The sequence below is a fragment of the Crassostrea angulata genome, chromosome 4 (genome assembly GCF_025612915.1).
Source record: "Crassostrea angulata isolate pt1a10 chromosome 4, ASM2561291v2, whole genome shotgun sequence".
Taxonomy (NCBI): Eukaryota; Metazoa; Mollusca; class Bivalvia; order Ostreida; family Ostreidae; genus Magallana; species Magallana angulata.
The window spans coordinates 47,143,034-47,163,322 of NC_069114.1; the positions used below are offsets into that span (position 1 = coordinate 47,143,034).

General features: G+C 34.2%; 2 protein-coding genes across 2 annotated transcripts; one reads left to right on the plus strand and one right to left on the minus strand.

Moving 5' to 3' along the window:
* Positions 1–454: 454 nt before the first annotated feature.
* Positions 455–5,844, minus strand: LOC128180081 (coiled-coil domain-containing protein 130 homolog). The gene is made up of 7 exons (XM_052847907.1): positions 5,786–5,844; positions 3,702–3,835; positions 3,310–3,484; positions 2,647–2,731; positions 1,901–2,073; positions 1,503–1,641; positions 455–1,039 (listed from the first exon to the last, which is right to left on the minus strand). The coding sequence occupies exons 1-7, from the start codon at positions 5,786–5,788 to the stop codon at positions 471–473; spliced, it is 1,278 nt and encodes a 425-aa protein (XP_052703867.1). The 5' UTR covers positions 5,789–5,844; the 3' UTR covers positions 455–470.
* Positions 5,837–14,370, plus strand: LOC128180080 (uncharacterized). Its single transcript, XM_052847906.1, has 14 exons — positions 5,837–5,957; positions 6,850–7,054; positions 7,412–7,491; positions 7,702–7,812; positions 8,160–8,369; positions 8,682–8,797; positions 10,281–10,401; positions 10,565–10,790; positions 11,069–11,133; positions 11,430–11,567; positions 11,850–12,095; positions 12,393–12,499; positions 12,661–12,799; positions 13,264–14,370. The coding sequence occupies exons 1-14, from the start codon at positions 5,870–5,872 to the stop codon at positions 13,413–13,415; spliced, it is 2,004 nt and encodes a 667-aa protein (XP_052703866.1). The 5' UTR covers positions 5,837–5,869; the 3' UTR covers positions 13,416–14,370.
* Positions 14,371–20,289: the final 5,919 nt, after the last annotated feature.

Below are 20,289 nucleotides of genomic sequence, written 5' to 3' on the forward strand. Positions count from 1 at the left end.
AAGTTGTGTAGACCATATGTTTATAAAGGAATATGGTACCAGTGTCCAAATTCATGGAGCATGTGAACAAATGGCCCCCCTCACCTGAATTACGTTACATGTACCTGCAAATGATCTACACAACACTGTCCGGTAATTAATAATAGAGTATTTTGAAATATTTTAACTGCCGAATCAAGCATGAAATAAAAGTAATGCTTTCCGAAATCTGTAATATCACCCTTACTTCAATCAATAATCTAAAATATCCACATAAAATTTGGTCAAGGTTTGCACGGTGGGTCTGAGAAAAAGCTGGTACATGTATTATTCAGCTGAAATGCACAGTATATGTTTGATGATGGTGTGAAAGGACAGCATTAATTGCATAATGAGTCACCTTAGTTTCTCATATGTATATATATTTAGTTCCAATATACCGTCTATAAAATAAACAACAAGATAAAAGACAATATAAAACTTTCATAATTTTATGTGGAATCACATTCCGAATCACTATTCTGGTATACTCCAACAAGACTGAGACTAGATGTATTGATGGAACAGGTTGATACATTTGTCGATATGTCTAAAGAGTCTGTAGACTGATCCATGTTTGAGGCCCCCGTGGTTCTAACACCTTCACTGCTGGATAGACCTGTACTAGAGTCTCTCTCACTGGTGCTGTCTCTGTCCGTGTCAAGCTTTAATGGACAATCACTGTTCATATCACTGTCAGGTGCTTGACAATCACTGTCTCTAACACTGCCTTTGTCAGCTGTCAGTCTCTCTTGACAATCACTGTTTTTGTTGAGAGTTTGTGTTTTTAAAGATTGCTGTTTACTAAGAGCATTCTTTTTATTTCTCCGCTGTATTCCAAGCAATCTTTGAGTCTCCTTTAGAGTTTTGAAATTTATTGCTTCAGTCGTAAACCCAAGATTTTTGCTGTTAGAAGCCGCAAGTTTGTGCCTCACAAGATCTTTTCCTTTGTTGGATGATTGCTGGAAGATAGTCTGAGACTCAATCTCTCTCCTCCTCTCTGCTTGTTTCTCATCATAAGCTGTAGTTTGAAACATAAAATACAATTTTAGTGATCTAATCTCATTTCTGCACAGAAGTCGTTGACCCATAATAACCGCTTCAGATGTGCAACTTGCTTTAAAATTTTTCATTAAAAAAATAATGAATTTCTTTTATAAAAAAAGGAAACAGAGGCAATATACTATAATATCAGATAGCGGTTTGCCTTACAAAAACAAATATCTGTACATAATGTAAAAATTACATGTCAGTTATCGGTAGTGTTGAAAATATTTCAGTGTTAAATAGTACTAATGTAAATAAATTTGTCATATATCATAATTTTGCAAGACAATATAGCTTGTAATCATTTCTTTTACAATATCTCTGGTTTATGTGTGCTTTGATTAAAAAATTTACATAACATATGCAATTTATCATTTTCTCATTGGTCTTACTAAATTGTGATACATCTGACTTGATTTTGATACAATAATACATACTCTCCAAGGACTTGTACTTCAGGAGCGAGGCCAGTTTGGTGTCCTCCTCCGACTTTGGCAACAGGCTGATATTGAGGGAGGATTTCTGTAGCAGTTCCTTATCCTCCATCTGTGTCTTCTTTTGGGCTTTCTTTTCTTCCTAAAATAATGCACAAAGGTTTGTCATCCACAAATCATAATGCTCCCTTGCAGAAGAAATTAAGTTGTAAAAGGATGCTTAATAAACTGTATCTCATTTAAAACTTTTCTTCTCTTTTCCTTTTTTACAGAAACAAGTGGCAATTTACAGATATCTTTGGATCCAAGCAATTAAACTTTAATATCTCCTGACATTTACCTGAGCTACAAGAAGTAAAACATAATAAGACTGATGAAATTATGGGTGCTTGACTTGTTACCCTGAATTTACTCCTGGCCAGCTTGTTGAGACTATAGTCATCCTGAAATTCACTCCTCTTCTTCTCTAGCTGACCGACGCTGAGCTGGACGCTGGAGGATTTCTTGACATCATCACTTGTGTGCTCCAATTTAAACATCGGGTCGTTGGCCATCTTCTTTATAACTGCTTTGTCTGAAAATCATTTTTTTAAAATCAGTTTTACTTAAACTGCAAAGCATAATATGAGGCAACTAAATGGTCAGAAAAAAAGTAGTGAAGATTGAACCGCATTTTAGAGCCCTTTTAAGAAGGTCTAACTGCTTGGACATTTGGTAGTTGTGTCAAACAGCAATGTGATGTAAGCTTATCTATTTCATTGATAGCCCCTCAGCCATAGCTCTTTGAAATCAACAAGATTTGGGTTCATTTCTCTTTAAAAAGTCACATCAATTAGCACTGAACTTAATATTAAAAAGCAGTTTATTTTGGACACATACACCAGTTATTTGAAACATAAGAATATAGAAATGGTAAATTTTTTTCTGGTTTGCAATATATTACATGTATTTCAATAAACCTCAATTTAGCAACAAAGTAATCTTGAAAGTAAGTCAACACACATTAGCTCTATTGGAGCTGTTGATAGAAATAACATAAAGTTCTCAAGAACTTTGCAACATCATTAATGATGTAAATGAAGATAATCTTTAACAACATCCACAACAAAGCAAGCCTACAGAGCCACAGTTGAATACCTTCACCTACCTTCTGTTGCAATTTGTTCATTTTCTTCAGGCTTCCATCTTTGTTCTTTCCTCCTGGCTCCACTAGTGATTACATAGTCATGGTGCTGAAACAGAATCAGAGGCTAGAATCAGAACTTATAACCCCATAGGCAAGTATTCTGAAGGTCAGAATCATCACCATAGAGTGGTTTAACAGAGTATATAGACTAAAGATGTCACCAAGGCAGTTTAAAAGGAACCAATACCAAAATTGGGGCTCTTTTGTGGATGAATGACATGTTGAATATCAATGTGACCTTAACCTTGGGTCAAGGTCAAGACACACTAGGTTTGTTTTGGGTTTTTTATGTTTTCCCAAAAAGTATGGGCTTGACACAATATTGGCAGAACAGAAAGACAGATGGACAAATATTTCTATAATCCCTTCCCTAAAACTTCATAATCTTATTATGTTTCTACTTGAGAAATTTCATCATTTATATTTAGTACTGAGAGGCAAAACTATCAAAGTGCAAGTCTACTACACATCTCTATATAATTCTTTACATGTAATGCTACAGTACTACCTATCATTGCATGGTACATGCATTTGTGGTAATGAATTATTAATTCATAAACATTACACCCCTTATTCAAATAACTGATTGTCAGTAAATTTACCAATGGACAATAAAATTCCTACCTGTGGATCTGTTTGGATTTCAAAATAATTATCACATAGATGACATTTCATTCGGAATTGCCAGATTGGAGTGGAATAGTATTTTCCAACTTTCTTCTTCTCTGCATTGTATCGCACCCCCATTCCTATGTGACTGTTGCAGCCCCCACACCAGATGTTGTAGGGCATTTCAAATCTGAAAGATCATAAAAGCATCTGAATTAACACTCACATTTGTAAAAGTGCTAACAAGTGTTAAAGGAATGCATTGGTATTCTTTATCCAATGATGAAAGCTTGTACCAGTACTTTAACTTTAGCCCTTGTTGAATCAGAATGAAGATTAAAATATTAATTTTTAAAATCAGAGTAATTAAAGTTACATTTTCTTATATAGAGTTAAAAATAACTCACCTGATGACAAGAATGCCCTGTGAAATCTTCTTTGCTCTGTCACGGAGGGGGTGTTGACCAAAATGTTTGTTGACCGAGCCCTTGCTGGGGTCCCAGTCAGGGGGGTAGTACTTGTTTTGTGACTTTCTCTCAGCCTAAAACATTTAACAAAATATATGTTTGAAGGTGTGACCATTTTGAGGGTGATACCAATAACACAATCACATTTTCATTATCAGTTGTCATACATAGATTCATTTGAAACATAAACAGTTGGATCTGCTTATCTATTTATAATGATATATTCATCATGCTAATGATCACATGCTCACACAATATCTTTGAAGTCAATGAAGTGATTGATTTTAATCATATATGAACATGACTCTTTTGCCAAGATTCCATTGCAGGATATTCAAAATGGTCAAGAGTAGGGACTGCCATCTTGAAACACAATTTTCAAGTTCATATGGTATACTTTGTAATCTCTTCAATAGCTATTATTCTTCTGTACATGTTACTAATAGGGTGAGCTTCGCTCTCAAAGGACTAATTGGGTTGGCTCTCTAATATACATGGCAAAAAGAAAAATGAATTGCAAAATTGAAGCAAGCAAGGCAAATGAACCACAACAAGCTACCGAAAATGGATAATGGAGCAGAAATTCTGAAAATGATTATGAAAGACTGTCCAAAGATTAAGTGAAGGCATCGGTCAAATATCAAGCTAAGGGCGAATCTCTATAGAGAACAAGGATCAACCAGACTGTCTTGGTTATTTAAAACACTTCACGGGAGTTCTAATTTTTATCAATAAAAAGCCCAGAAACTTACTTTATTGACTGATTCATGAGCTTTGCTCTTTTAAAATCCCATATTACCACATTAACTGTTTTTGCAACGAAATCGCTGCCACTTTTAACATCACATTTGAAAATTCGCTGTTTATGGTTGCCATGTTAATGATAACATCCGAGACATTCCGAGTGCAATTTCCGACAAAATGGCAGGCAAATTAAAGCAGGTATTTAACAAAATGCCTTGGTACGACTCATTAAATGGATATTTTGTAGACTAAACTACACATGCATGTTCAAAAAGGTTTGTTATGTATGAAAATGTGTTTTTCCTCTGCAGATTATTTTTAACAGACTTTAAAATCGATGGAAAGGTAATCCGCTTTGCGGCTGCTATTGTAGTAGGAAAGGAGGAATGAGTATATAAATACAACGAAAACATATGGCTGGACCGGGAATCAAACCCGGGACCCCTGCAACTCTAGTCAGGAGCTCTACCACTGAGCTACCCAGGCAGATATCCACGGTCCATATAGCCCCAACTACTACATTCCTCCCTCCTTAAATAGTCTTCGACCGTGAAGACCCAACACAAGTTCACCTTTTCAGGACTTACTATTTACATATATATGCCTGAACAAGGAAAGCCACGGCACCATCTGTAGTAGGAAAGGAGGAATGAGTATATAAATACAATGAAAACATATGGCTGGACCAGGAATCGAACCTGGGACCCCTGCAACTCTAGTCAGGAGCTCTACCACTGAGCTACCCAGGCCGATATCCACGGTTCATATAGCCCCAACTACTACATTACATTGCAAGTATATTGGTTGAATTCTTACTGTGACATGAGTGTAGCCTGGTCACGGTAAGATTGTTCTTTCTAAGCTCATGGGTCAGTCAATAAAGTAAGTTTTTTGGCCTTATTGAAAAAATTCGAACTCCTGTGAACACTTTCACACTGCTACAATTTTGTATTGCAGTTACGACAGAGTATTGTAATCATCTGTAATTCGTCTAAACGTATGTTTATTATAAAGAGTGGAAAAACAACTGAGAGTCGTACCAGAACTGTTCTGATGTTATTTTGAAAATACACATCAGACACATGTATTAACTACACTACAGTATGATCATAATGATGACTATCAAATTTATTCATATTTCAAAATGGTTAGAATGTTCTCAGATTTTTTTGTCAGTGCAATTATCATACCATGTTTACTGTACGATTCAACCAATATATACTGTAAAACTATATAGTACACGTTTATAAACAAAAGTGTGTCAAAAACGTTAGACGTACCATTTTGACAGGAAGTTGGAGTTCCAATACTCTCGTCACTGTCGTTCAGACGCTTGTTTATGCACGATAGTAAAAAACGCTTCAATGAGCAAGACAAATTTTTACCTGCGAAGAAAAATGGCGGTGTTGCAAACTGCCCGAGTGTTATTGTTGTTTTTCCTACCTGTGATGGGTAAGTACAATGATTCACAACTTATTTTGTCCCCAATTTTTTTTTTATAAAAGAGAAATAGAAAGTAGCAAGTATATTTAACCAACACTTCAGAAATTTGACAAAAATTTAATTAAGTAAAAAATCAACCCCGGAAATGACTCAGGTGTAATAAATTTTTTTCTGATATAGGTTGAGACAAATCATTTAGTTGGATGTTATTAGCCAGTTTGATATGTAGTTTATGAAATATGATATTTTAATAAGCAAAAATGGTTTTAAATTTTTTAAATTTGCAGAATCTGAAAAAGTTTTTTTTAGGTAAACTTGAATTTGAAAGACTGATCCCAAAGAAGTGTTTGGTCTACTGGGGAATCAAACTAATAACAAAATTATTGTTTCTGTAAATGTGTATTTACGGGTTAATAAAAAGTTTTAAATTTAATTTTTTCAAAATAAAGTACCTCCTCTTTTTTTTACTCTCTATAATACTAAATTGCCTGTCCAAGATATTTATGCAGCACCTTTTGACCATTATATATAATGTTATACCTACTGTAAAAAAAAAAATGCAATTGAAATCAATGAAAGGAAAAATATCCAAGATACCTTCATTGAAATATTATTTAGCTTTTTCTCTCTGAATGAATGACGGGAACTAATACAGATTTAATTCTTATGGAGTTTTATAATTTTAAAGTTGGTGTGAAGTTTTAAGATACAGAGCTTTCAATTATTTATTCTGTTAAATGTTTATTTTTAAAATATCTTTCTCTTTATAAAACAAAAAACTGTTAATTGAATATGAAACCATTTAAAAGTTTTTGATATTCTGATATAGATTCAAGAGTTCTTAATCAATAATTATAAAATAAATTACCTGTATTGAATAATCATTTTTTTTTTACTGCAGTGTGGGGGTCGTGCAACATCCCAGCCTACTTTCACGGTGACTGGTACAGTCGAGAATCGGGTACAGACATCAAAACTCTGGTCAATGCCGACAAGTGGGACAGTAATGAGGATGAAACGCAGCTAGAGTGTGTGGACATTTTCATCCACTCCAACCCCGGGCTTCAGCAAGACGGAAACAATGTGACTATGCTTATGGTCAAAACGTAAGACTTCATGCAGAAAATGATTATTGAATCAATAACTTTTTCAGTAGCCTAGTTGACAAATGATGTCAAAAAAATTTTGGTATTCTTTAAACAATAAAATTATTGTGTGAAGTTGGTAATTAATGTGGCATTGACTTTATTTTTTGTTGGTTAAGATGTGCTTAACATCATGAATTACACATGAAATTAGAGTTTACATACTAAGTAAATGTCAGATCTTTTGTATTTATTATGTATACATTTCTCTTGCTGAAACTGTTTAATGTAGATGTTTAATAATATATCCTAAAATAAAATTTTTGATTTTTCAGAAAAGAGCCTGTGAAAATGACTTTATGTTCTGTTTTATTGCAGGGGAGGGACTAATTTGAACACATGCTACATGTGTGTTGATGTCTTGTGGAGAACTCCAAACATTCTACAATATAGACAAGGTATGAATAATATCAACAGACTAAATACTGAAAACTAGAGTATGATAATTAAACTAAAAAAAGTTAAGTTTCAACAAGTTTCATGATATGCACCATGAATGTAGATTGACAATGTCAGTTTGTGACTCAGTTTTAGGGCAAGTTTGAATAAAAACAGAATTTCAAATGTTGAAGAGTCAACACTGATTGTGATTGTATGTCTTTAAACAGAGGACTGTATAACAGCGCGGTCAGGGAGCCAGATTTCGCTGAACGATTCCTGTAAGTCAATGAACCCTTGGTACGGGCTTCCCAGCATTGATGTCACTTTCACCATGTTCAGTAAGTGTATTAAGCCATTCTATGGAGATTTATTTGACTATTGTGACCATTACCTATGCAAACAAGTAAAATGAATACAAGCATCATGAACTGTATATATGTATGAAGGCTGTACGAAGAAAACAATGATATCGAAAGTAGATCTGTTAAAATGATCCATTTTTGCGATTATTCATTGAGCAACTGTGGCCTGCTGGATTAAAAAGTGGTCAATGGCTTCACAGTCAGGGTTCAAATTCCAATAGACCATAAATTAATTTTATTGCAATTTTTATCATTTATATGAAAAAAAAGTATAATACAATTATCTTCAATTTGTCAACTCACATTATATTTGTATTTTCCAGAACAATCCCTAGAGAAGATTAACTGTGTAACAACATTTGAGGGGGTGTATCAGTTTTCCTATGAAGTGGATACCGGTGGTGGAGGTATCTGTAACCACCCAGACAGCCAGATCAAAGCTTGCCAAGAACCTGGATCTAAATATGTCGACAACGAGGTGTTTGTCATGACGTATCGGAAGTGCCTTGATGTGTCGACGTCAAAAAATGAACGTATGTCATGTTGGCAACTTTTCAAAAATAGGTTCATGAGAAGTTGAAAATGGCAATGATTTTTATCTTTTTTTCAAAATAAAACATATAAGAGTTCTAAGCTTTGAAATTGAAAAAATGATCTCATCTTAATTACATATATACTTAAAGGTACTTTTTATACAAAATCATGAATAATTTCTCAATATTTTCAGTGACTGAAACGTGATATTTGTGTAAGATGTGTGGTTTGATTGTTGCTGATAGTTTTTTTTTTGTTGCTGATTATAATAATTTGTATTTTTCACTAATAGTTTAATATATGTTAATTAGAGATTCGGTACCAGTGTATGGGTTCGTGGTTCGCGGTGAGGAGTGGAATCGGCTACACCTATGCTGCTGTTGCTGACACCGTGGAACAGGATACCAGAGAAAAATTCAAGTGCATGGTAATTATACCCCCGCCCCGAAGGAGAGGGGGTAAACTGTTTTACCCTTGTGTGTCTGTCTGTCCGTCCGTCTGTCTGTCTGTCTGTCTGTCTGTCTGTCTGTCCGTCTGTCTGTCCGTCCGTAACAAAAATTTCTGTCGCATTTATCTCAGCAACTATTTATTGCAGATGCTTGAAATTTTAACACTGTGTTTGTTAAGGCATGCCATATCGTGGGATATATTTTTGTACCAATCGGACGTCAACTTCCTGTTAAATGACGACTTTGCTTATTTTTTAACCAAAATTTTCAAACAAATTTTCGTCAAAGATTTCTCAGCAACTGTTTATCGCAGATGCTTGAAATTTTTACACAGTATTTGTATAGGCATGCCATATCGTGGGATATATTTTTGTACTAATCAGACGTCAACTTCCTGTTAAATGACGACTTTGTTTATTTTTAGCAAAACTTTTCAAACAAATTTCCGTCGAAGAATTCTCAGCACCTGTTTACCGCAGATGCTTGAAATTTTTACACAGTATTTGTATAGGCATGCTATATCGTGGGATATATTTTTGTACCAATCAGACGTCAACTTCCTGTTTAATGACAACTTTGTTTATATTTAGCAAAACTTTTCAAACAAATTTCTGTCAAAGAATTCTCAGCAACTGTTTATCGCAGATGCTTGAAAGTTTTACACAGTATTTGTATAGGCATGCTATATCATGGGATGTATTTTTGTACCAATCGGACGTCAACTTCCTGTTAAATGACGACTTTGTTTATTTTCAGCCAAAATTTTCAAACAAATTTTCATCAAAGATTTCTCAGCAGTTATTTTTGGAGATGCTTGAAATTTGTACACAGTGTTTGTTTAGGCATGCCATATTGTGGGATATATTTTTGTATCAATCAGATGTCAACTTCCTGTTAAATAATGACTTTGTTTATTTTTAGCCAAAATATTCAAACAAATTTTCGTCAAAGATTTCTCAGCAGCTATTTATCGGAGATGCTTGAAATTTTTACAGAGTGTTTGTTAAGGCATGCCATATTGTGGGATATATTTTTTTACCAATCGGACGTCATCTTCCTGTTAAATGAGTACTTTGTTTATTTTAGCCAAAATTTTCAAACAAATTTTCCTCAAAGATTTCTCAGCAGCTATTTATCGCAGATGCTTGAAATTTTAACACACCATTTGTTTAGGCATGCCATATTGTGGGATATATTTCTGTACCAAACGGATGCCAGCTTTCTGTTAAATGTCGACTTTGCTTATTTTGCATATTCACATCAGAGCGGGGGTATCACTAGTGAGCATTGGCTCACAGATATCTTGTTGATACATGTATTGTTTTAACAATTATTACCAAATTCTGATAAAAAATTACTGCAATTCTTCCAGATGGAAATACACTTTGTCCTCATACACATGTACATGTAGTTGAAGAATCATCAAGCCAACAAACCTTGATTGTTTGATTTATCTTATAGATGACATTGAAGAACCAGAAAGATGCCAACAATCAGATCCGATGGGTCATGTCTCGTTTCCCCGATTGCACAAGTTTGAGTGGCGTTTACAGGGGTCCACTCAAATTAGTTTTAACCAGAAGTAAGTCAATTTCTTTTGAAGTCTCTTTTAAAATAGGTTTGCAATTTACAAATAAAAGCTGTAGGAAACATTCTCAAACTTTTTTTGAATGCAATTCATCTTTTTCCATATATTAAAAATAAAGACATTTTTTAAAACAAGGTCAATTTCGTTTCCTTGACAGTTGCTCCTCCCACCCAATATATGATTCCCCGATGTAATCTGCCGAGAGACATTGCTGGGAAGTGGTTCACCCAGGGACCAGAGTTCAAGTCCAATGTGGCTGTGAATGAAACACACATCCATTTCAACACTGGGCTGAATGAGTTTGAGTTTCAGGATGCTTTTTACTCTTGCCAGCAAACTTTAGGAACTCGCTACTTGATGACAAAAGTGTTGGTTGGAAAATGGTGAGTTGTGTTATGTTTTGTCAGTGGGAAAATGGTAAGTTTTGGGATGTGAATGATATGATAGTGTTGATGAATTGTATCATGATATACATGTATATGATAAAAATCTACTGATAAATTGGCTAATTGCTTTTTAATTATGATAGATTATGACATATATATCATTCAGGATGAATCAAGCATTATCTATCCAAATTTTTTAAAAATAAGATTATAAATAAATAACAAGAATCCCAGATGTTCAAAACATTGAGAAAGAAATATATCTTGTTTTCCAGTGAAGTGGACTTTGTGTGTATGGATATCGTGCCAAGACATCACAGCATTGTCAGATACCGCATAGGTAAGTTTGTTAGGATTAGTCTACGTTTTCTCATTGATTAATGTGTCCTCATCTATTGCATTATCAATACTTTCGAAACTCATAATGTTTGTCACTGACAATTATTCTGTGTACTATTTTTGTCCTGTAACTAATCCATCACTTTACAAGTTTACATGTATGTACTCGGACATACCTTGGCATTGTCATAGACAATGTAACATTAGTAAAGAGATACCAATATATGGAAGAGACAGTACATGTATTCTTTAATGCTTGAATGAATGAAGCTCATTTGATGATGTTGTATTGGATAGGTAAACCAGCTCGCCGTCTCTCGGACAAAGAATTACAGGACGCCAATTACCTGGAAACCGTGTTCCGTGACGCCTGCAGTTGGATGTCCTTCACCTTCAACCGAGACATCATAGACTGGAAATATGAAGTGCTTATTCGTAAGTGTTTTTATGGACAGTTAGCATGGACAAACTGCCTATTAATAATGTTATATAATGTGATGTATACATGTAACTAGTTTTTTATGAACAAATACTATTTAGTGTGTTTACATCATATTAATGATATTTATTATCTACAGTTCATAAGCATCTAGTTTTAGAGTAAGTCAAATCCTCAAGTATTGATGATAAGAAATGATCCGTGTGAGCAGTGTTAGACACAACTCTCCCCGATATAATCATGCATTTTTCAAGCTTATTTCTCTTACTATTTAACAGAAAACCCCCCTACTCCCTACCCCTGTCCCGTGGGAGGCCGTTACAACTTTGTGCAGCATGCTGATAAGGAGAACGAGAAATACCAGACCAGAATCCGTGGCGTGACCCAGAAACCTCGAGTACAGGTGGACTGTCGTATTGTGGTGTCGGAGATGAAGTCCTGCAGTAACGATCTGACCAAGATCTTTGTGGACGCTGAATACTGTGAAACTGTGGACTACAGAGGGAGACCTATTGGAGAATATGGTGGGTACTCATTGTCAAATACCACAAACCAACTTCTTTTCTAGACCACTTTACTTTGCATTTTACCATTGACAAACTCCAATTGCAAAATCTTCTTGCAAGCATATAAAAGTTAACAGTAAAAAAAAGAAAAAAGGTTTATAGAAAAAGAATTTCTTTCTTCATTATTTCTTGAATCCATCTTATTTTGCAGGGTATTAACTATATTTTTACTGTAAAAGTAACATTACAGATCGTCTTCATTTGAGTGAGTCTTCATCTTTAGAGTTATAATGATCTTTTCTGTTGTGTCCACAGATGTATCTGACCACGAGCTGACCTGTGTTGGCTTCTGGATGGAGGACTACAAGTCGTACCTTGTCACATGGGATGAAGAGGACGCCATTTCCAGCTTCAGATGCTGGGTAGAATTTAGCTAGTTTTATGAATAAAAGACAGATTTTGAAACTTCGTTATCTAAATTATGAGTAGTTACAATATGATAAATGTGTTGATTATTTGGTGTGACCCTAAAATTGGTTCATTGTGACCATTAATTAATATGTTGTGACCTTTAACCTCACAGGTGTATGAGCGAGCTAGCTGGACCACATTACACATGTCTCGAGCACAGAACGCCCGATGTAACAAGAAACAGGAAGCTCTGGACTATCAGATGGCTGGCACGGGGCTGATGCTGGAAATGATCGAGAATGAAAGACTCTGTAAGTGTGGGCCTATATTGATTTTGTATAATCTCCGAAACTACTTTAATACATGTAGATTCAATTCTTTCAGTGTGCCTTGAATAGGTTCACTCTCAATTAATTTTGAGGCATTTTACTTTGATTGTGACATTGTTTTATTGATTGGAGTTGGTTAGATTATGTCTGTATCTTTGCAACACTTGCTGCACTACAAACGATTATGTGTATTGCATAGTACTTTGACCAAGTAATAAAATTATCATGCAATAATCATTCATATTTCAAGAGATATATTTATATTTTCTTAAAATGCAGTCTTGGTTCTTCATAGCTAATACTACAGTCGAAATTATATAAAATCTGATAAGAACATAAAGAATAGCACAGGTGAAGATTTTTAAAATGTTTAATCCATTGGTTTTGGTAGAACTTTTCAGAAGGAATCGTTTCCCTAACGAATATTATTTTTGTTCCTTTGACAGTTGATAATTGTCCGCAGCGCTTCGACTCCGGAGTGAATCCTTACAAGCTGCCCAACACTATCTGGGTGTTGAACACTGCTGCTGGAGTCAGGGTCGGCCATTGGATTTACTCGCTGACCTTGGCCGTGATCTGTTTACTGGTGCTCAGATAATACTGGTACCCATCGTTATTATGGATGTATGTGTGTGTCTACGGAGTAATATTAGTCCAATGTTTAACCAAGTGAATGTACCAGAATGCGAACTTGTATAACAGATATATGGGGAGTGAATGTTTGAGAAGTATGTGTGTTTAAGTGTGTGAGAGAGTGTGCAAGCCAGTGCATCATATTTAATAATACATGTACAGTGTGTGTACGTAGATCAGATCCCAGCCATTTTATGTCCTATATGTATTTGCATATCATTTTTAAATATTTCTAATCAGTATGTATATATGGAGAGTAATGCTTATGATCAATACGTTTTAGTGAAATAATGAATTCAAAAGACAGGTCCAACTTTTAACAATGTGGAAATAAAACTTGTACATTCCATATTTCTTTATTCCATTTTTACCAACTAACATATCGTATTAACATATCAAGTTTATTAGAGAATTTGTACATTTACATCCTAGCAATTCTTTGGTTGTGTATCCCATTATCTGATGGAGATGTATGTTTATCATTAGTGCCATTTGTGATGTGATTTTTTGGGATTCTTACACAATATTATCTTGTACATGTGCAGCAAATTATGTCTATGAGATAAGTAAATTTTCTGAGAGACATAAAACATTCAAAAGGTTGTTACAACTGTAATATTACAACGGCAATACTGTAATATTGTTGAGGGACCTTGTGGAACTGTTTGTGTGAGGCAATGTCAGTTTATAAACTTCATTCCATTATTATGATTATTATTACGTGTGATATCCACATTTTTGTACATGTATTTGTAAATAGTCTTTGTCTATTTTTACCTAATTATTCCCTGTATGTATATTTTTGTACATGTATATCATTCCATTAACATTTATTAATACATTGTATGCAACTTTTTAGCAAGAAATTCAGATGAAGGAATGTTTTATATGGTTTACAAATAAATTCCAACCAAAAATTAGGATGTTTTGTTGTGCATTACTATATTAGTATGCTATGTTCTCAATAGTTCAATAGGAAAAATTAAAGGTATTTTCCCCCAAAAAATTGATTAATGATCTGCCAATCCTCTGCAATATTTGGATATATCCAGTATCAAGAAATTATTCTTTCTTATTTGACATTTGCATTCTATATGAAAACTTTGAGTTAAACCTGCAGTGTAACTGTTTATACTATGAAATGCCTGGGGTTTTTTTTTTAAAAGAAATCCTTTCAATCGGTGGTATATAATGGAGGCCAGGAAGATGTCATGTATGAAGGTTTATGATTGAGCTTTCGATGAATCCATGAAAATTTTCACACAAATTTCCACATTTTTATATACATTTACTATATTGAGGTGGGCAAATTTACTAGTAGTATATTGAACATTGTAAAATACCTTTGTACTTATATCGGAAGTAAAAAACAAATTACCAAATTTTATACTAAGTTTTACCTCCAGTATATAGCCACACTTTAATTAACGTCTTAAACGTGTAAAGTGCAAAGATTAATAGATTAACAGAATAATTGATGAGGAATATAAAGATTAAAACGTGAAAAAGATGGATAAACTTGCCCAATACTTTTCAGATACATGAATATTTGCGACTGAATCATTCCGTTCGAAAACATAAGATTCCGTCCATGACATCATGATAAATACAACCTTGACTGTTGTAAATAATTATGATACATTATTTCATTACAGTATGGAATGGCGTTTTTTTTAATTTAAAGTACTACATGCGATAAGGTATAATTTCTGTCCCGTGTTTCATAAATTAAAAAAAAACATCATATAAAGATATTTTGATGAAATATAAAGCAATTGTGCAGTACTTCTCATGAAAAATTGAATAAAAATAACGACACAACGCACTTTGGCATGTGCCCCCGTAAAAGCGAAGTCGATGACATAGTCATTCTTAAAATGATATTAATTCAAAATCGTCATATAAGTATGAAAGACGAAGGGCCACATAAAAAAAATATTTTTATCTCGTATTTACGAGAAAAGATCTTGTTATGACGAGTTAATTATGTCGTTATTACGAAAAAAGATCTCGTTATTACAAGTTAATTATCTCGTAATTACGAGAAAAGATCTCGTAATTACGAGAAAAGATCTCGTTATTACGAGAACAGATCTCGTAATAACGAGTTCATTATGTCGTTGTTAGGAGAAAATATCTCATTATTACGAGTTCATTATCTCGTAATTACGAGAAAAGATCTCGTTATTACAAGTTAATTATCTCGTAATTACGAGAAAAGATCTCGTTATTACGAGAACAGATCTCGTAATAACGAGTTAATAATGTCGTTATTACGATAAAAGATCTCATTATTACGAGTTAATTATCTCGTAATTACGAGAAAAGATCTCGTTCTTACGAGAAAAGATCTATTTAAAATGGCGCATTTCATTGTTCTATTCCCTTTATGTTAAGTGTATGAACCACTGCAATGTCTATTATTATACACATCCGTAGCATATTCATCGTTTAAAAGCGTACACATAATTTGATATAAAATCCGACCAAGCAGTTTTAAAGAAATTTCAGAAGAAGTAGCAAAGCAGATTGATTAATAAATTCATTGAACTGTTTATTAATAAGGAGGATACATGTAATTTGTTTTCAGACTCCAAAATGTTACCATACAAAATCAGTTATTTTCAATATACATGTAGGTTGTGTATGAACATATAGAACACAATTCGGGTAAATCCTATATGTCCATGATTGAAACTTTATTATCATTAAAGTCCTCTGTAACTGACAAAATTCTGTTTTTACGACTATAGGACTACCTAGTATTTACTTTGGAGTGGGATTATAATATATAAGTTGAAAATTCTTTCCACTTATTCATATAAGATAAAATGTCAAATCCGATCATTTCATGTAGAAATTAATGAATAATGATCGTTGTTATTTAAAGATTAATCAAAATAAAATCGACGTTTCTGGAAAGAAAAAGAAAGACTGAAAGGGTGATCCAGTCGACTAGGAGGTCTTTTCGGAAACGCCCCATTTCATTTAAAACATTTTCGTTATGCAATCCTTTGTTATTTTAAACTATTATATAGCATAAAGTACTTGTAGATTTGAAAACAAATCCAAAAAGTTACCTGTAAGTGTCCAATAAGTTTCCAAAAACTGTCCATTATTTTAAAGAATGGACAGTGAAATCTGCCCAGTAAAAAATAATGGATAGTAATTGTAAACTTATTGGACAGGTACAGGTGACGTGTAATAAAACAAATACCATGCAAAGCCATACATCTGAGAACAAAATGAAATTTAATTAAGCATGCTTTGATATACTTGTATAATAATCCAAATGAATTGACACAACTCTGTAAAATAATTCAAATGCACTGGTACATATGTATACATGGAATCAGGAAAATCCAGATTTGACTTTGCCTCCGCTTTCTTAGATAAACCACTCCGTATTAATCATCCAAATCCTGCTGATTCAGAGGTTTTAAAAACCTATTATTGCTCTCTACCTCTTGACTGGCGTTAATCATATCTTCATCAGAGATATCAGAAAAGACACAGTTCTGAATTATATCAAAATCTGGCCCAGCCTCCATATCTAGAATGTCACTTGGAACACCATCCGTGTTTGGATGATTTTCATAACCATACTTGCATTTTGACTGAGTTATTTTTAGAAAATGCTTTCTCCATCAGAGGTAGACAACACAAGTTGTGTGAATGAATGAAAAATCATGCAGTTCAAGTTATACCTAAAAGTCACCTGTACATGTCCACTAAGAAGACAATAGAAACAGAATTCTACTCAGGACTGCATTTTTGTTTGGGGTGGTTATAAATAGCTCTATTTTCATTGTCTACTGGTGTACCTGTTGAAGTCCATTCTTAAAACAAAAGAGGAGAATGTTTTAAGTCGGATATAAGCCTCAAACTGTCCATTCTGTGAGAGAAAGAACTGATCTCGGCCCTTCGGGCCTCGATCAGTTCTTTCTCTCACAGAATGGACAGTTTTTGGCTTATAGCGAGCGCAGCTCGCCGGCGCGCAGCGCCGGCGCGAAGCGAGCTCTACCGGCAAGGCGTGTGTGAATAGAAAATTCGGACTAGTTGCACATTCATTCAACGGATTTTTTTGGCGTCAGTAAATCGGACCAGTAATGCATCGTTTTAATCGTCCCAGTAGTTCCCTGTAATCATGGCAATTTTTATCACTTCACACTCTCACGAGAATCAGCAAGACAAATTTAGACAGTAAAAACAATAACGATGTAAGCGACATACAGTCAATGTTACCTCTAAAGTTCACCTCAGTACACTTTCAATCAAAAATAATCGTGTGACGTCACAAACGTTTACACATTGATCCGATATATTTTTTCGGAGTCAGTAAATTTTGACCCACAATTCATAGTACCAATGGTTTCCAACCTCACGTTCCAACATCACGTTCTCCCGAGAATCAAAGTAAAACCTTTGAAAAGCTTATAAGATGTGTAATTTTAAGAACATATCATGCTTTTTAAGTAAATAAAACAGTATACTTCGCATACTTTTATTTCTCAGGGGAGTTTTAAAGAGTAAGACGACACTTAACCAACGTCAGCTTTGACGTCACAATAAGCACTGATAAGGGGAAATTACTCTATAATTGAAGTTATTGTAAATCTGCTGAAATGACCAAAATCCTCTTAAAATCTTGCAAAGGCTAAGATAAAGAACAGCTGACGAATAAGGACATTTCTTCAGATACAGGAAACAGTTGTAAATTGCACTAATTTGGATGAATGCTCACAAATATTTTATTCACTAATATGTTTTACGGTGTGACCGTTGGGGCGAGCGCAGAAGGAGCCACACATCTGTCATCATTGTTAAATGCAACCCGTGGACTTAACCAAACCAAAAAACTTTGGCTTTGTCTCGAAAACTTTTACCACCGCAAGGAACCGGAAGATATCAAACTTTTATTCCAATGGTCCTTTCCTAGGCTTAAATACACTTAAACAAAAAATGTGCAGATTTCAACTCGAATTTCCTCCGTTCGTACACGTTGTCTATGGAGCTCGCTACGCGAGCGGCGCTTCGCGCCGCCTCGCTGCGCTCGCTATAATTACGGTAATTTCCTGAAACGTAACGTTATACGTAGCAGCGCCCTTTTTTAAAGGGGGTGGGTGGGTGGATGGCAGCCTCATCCAAAAAATCTTTGCAAGCAAAAAGAAAAATAAATCATGAAAATTCTAATCCTTCAGCTCTTTAGCAGTTCAATGGTTTCTTTATGTTCACTTCCATTTATTACATGCGGGGGGGGGGGGGGGGGGGGGGGACAACACCATGTTCTTTTAACATGATAAGCAAATATTTTTAAGCGTAAATTAAAAATAAAATTAAACATTAATTTTTTTTAAGTGGAGGGGCAAATCCATGGTAAGTCGATTTTCTATGTATAAATTGACAAAAATGAAAAAAAATTTAGCATGGGGGGAGCTCTATGATGAGTCAAGTTTTATATGTAAGTTTAAGAAAAAATGTCTACTGCAAAAAAAAGGGGGGAAATCAATCAATCAATCATAATCACAATCACTTAAAAAGAGGAGATGCAGTGCAATGAATATTTATATATTAAAATCTTTATTATTTAACAACATTGTATCTGAGATTAAACTATTGTTCTACATATAAATAAATAAATTATAACAAATCTTATAAACTATGAATAATGAAAATTTACTGAAAAATAGGTATGTTTTATTTTTTGGCATTCAAATTTCACGTTGTTAATTTTATTTTATTAATTTATTATAATTCATTGTTTGATCACATGCTGTGCTCGCCCCAACGGTCGCACCGTAAAACATATTATCCTTTACATAAATCTTTTTTTTCGTAATAACGAGATCTTTTCTCGCAATTACGAGATAATTAACTCGTAATAACGAGATAATTAACTCGTTATAACGAGCTCTTTTCTCGTAATTACGAGATAACTAACTCGTAATAACGAGATCTTTTCTCGTAATTACGAGATAACTTTTTTTATTGATTTTAATATACCGGTATTTCTAGTAACTCCAACTCAATAAAATTTTCATGAAAATCACCATTGTAGAAGTGAATTGGGTCCGTCATCCTTAAATGCGTACTTTTTGTGAAATTAGTACATTATTAACATATCATATTTCTAATATGACTTCGATTAAACAATTTATCGTTATTAACCTAGAGCTACATATATATTGACCTATCTCTTAGAAAATTTCTAAACCTCTATTCATAACTTTGAATTTTGGGGCATAAAAAACACTTCATCCCGCACATAGTTCTTTATTTAAGGTTTATTGAATAAGAACTCGGTTACGTTCTCACAGTGATCATTTACTAGGGAAAAACCTATATATAAAAAAAGGCAAGCAATATGTATACAAGAAACTTGAAATAGAACTATCACCTTGAAATCGGTTTCAAGACAGGCTCAGAGGCATTAAAAATTACAAGCTTACTATTTGGATCTTACAGGATCATGTAGATTTCTGAAGTTACATTTTCAAAAAACCAGAAAACATGTTATTTCCCTTTTTCCTGTCAGTACACGCGGTATTGTATTGCACTCTCTCTCATGATGTACATGAAGGTGTCTCTGAGAGAGAGAGAGAGAGAGAGAGAGAGAGAGAGAGAGAGAGAGAGAGAGAGAGAGAGAGAGAGAGAGAGAGAGAGAGAGGGGGGGGAGCGCAATATACCGCGTGTACTGATAGTGAAATTTAACGATTCTTAAAGCTTTCTTTTCTCTGAAATTGAAATACATTTTGCATAAATAGGCCTATACACGCATGTACAAAATACCTACATGCACCCCCTCTCTCTCTCTATATATAAAACAACAAAACGGCATT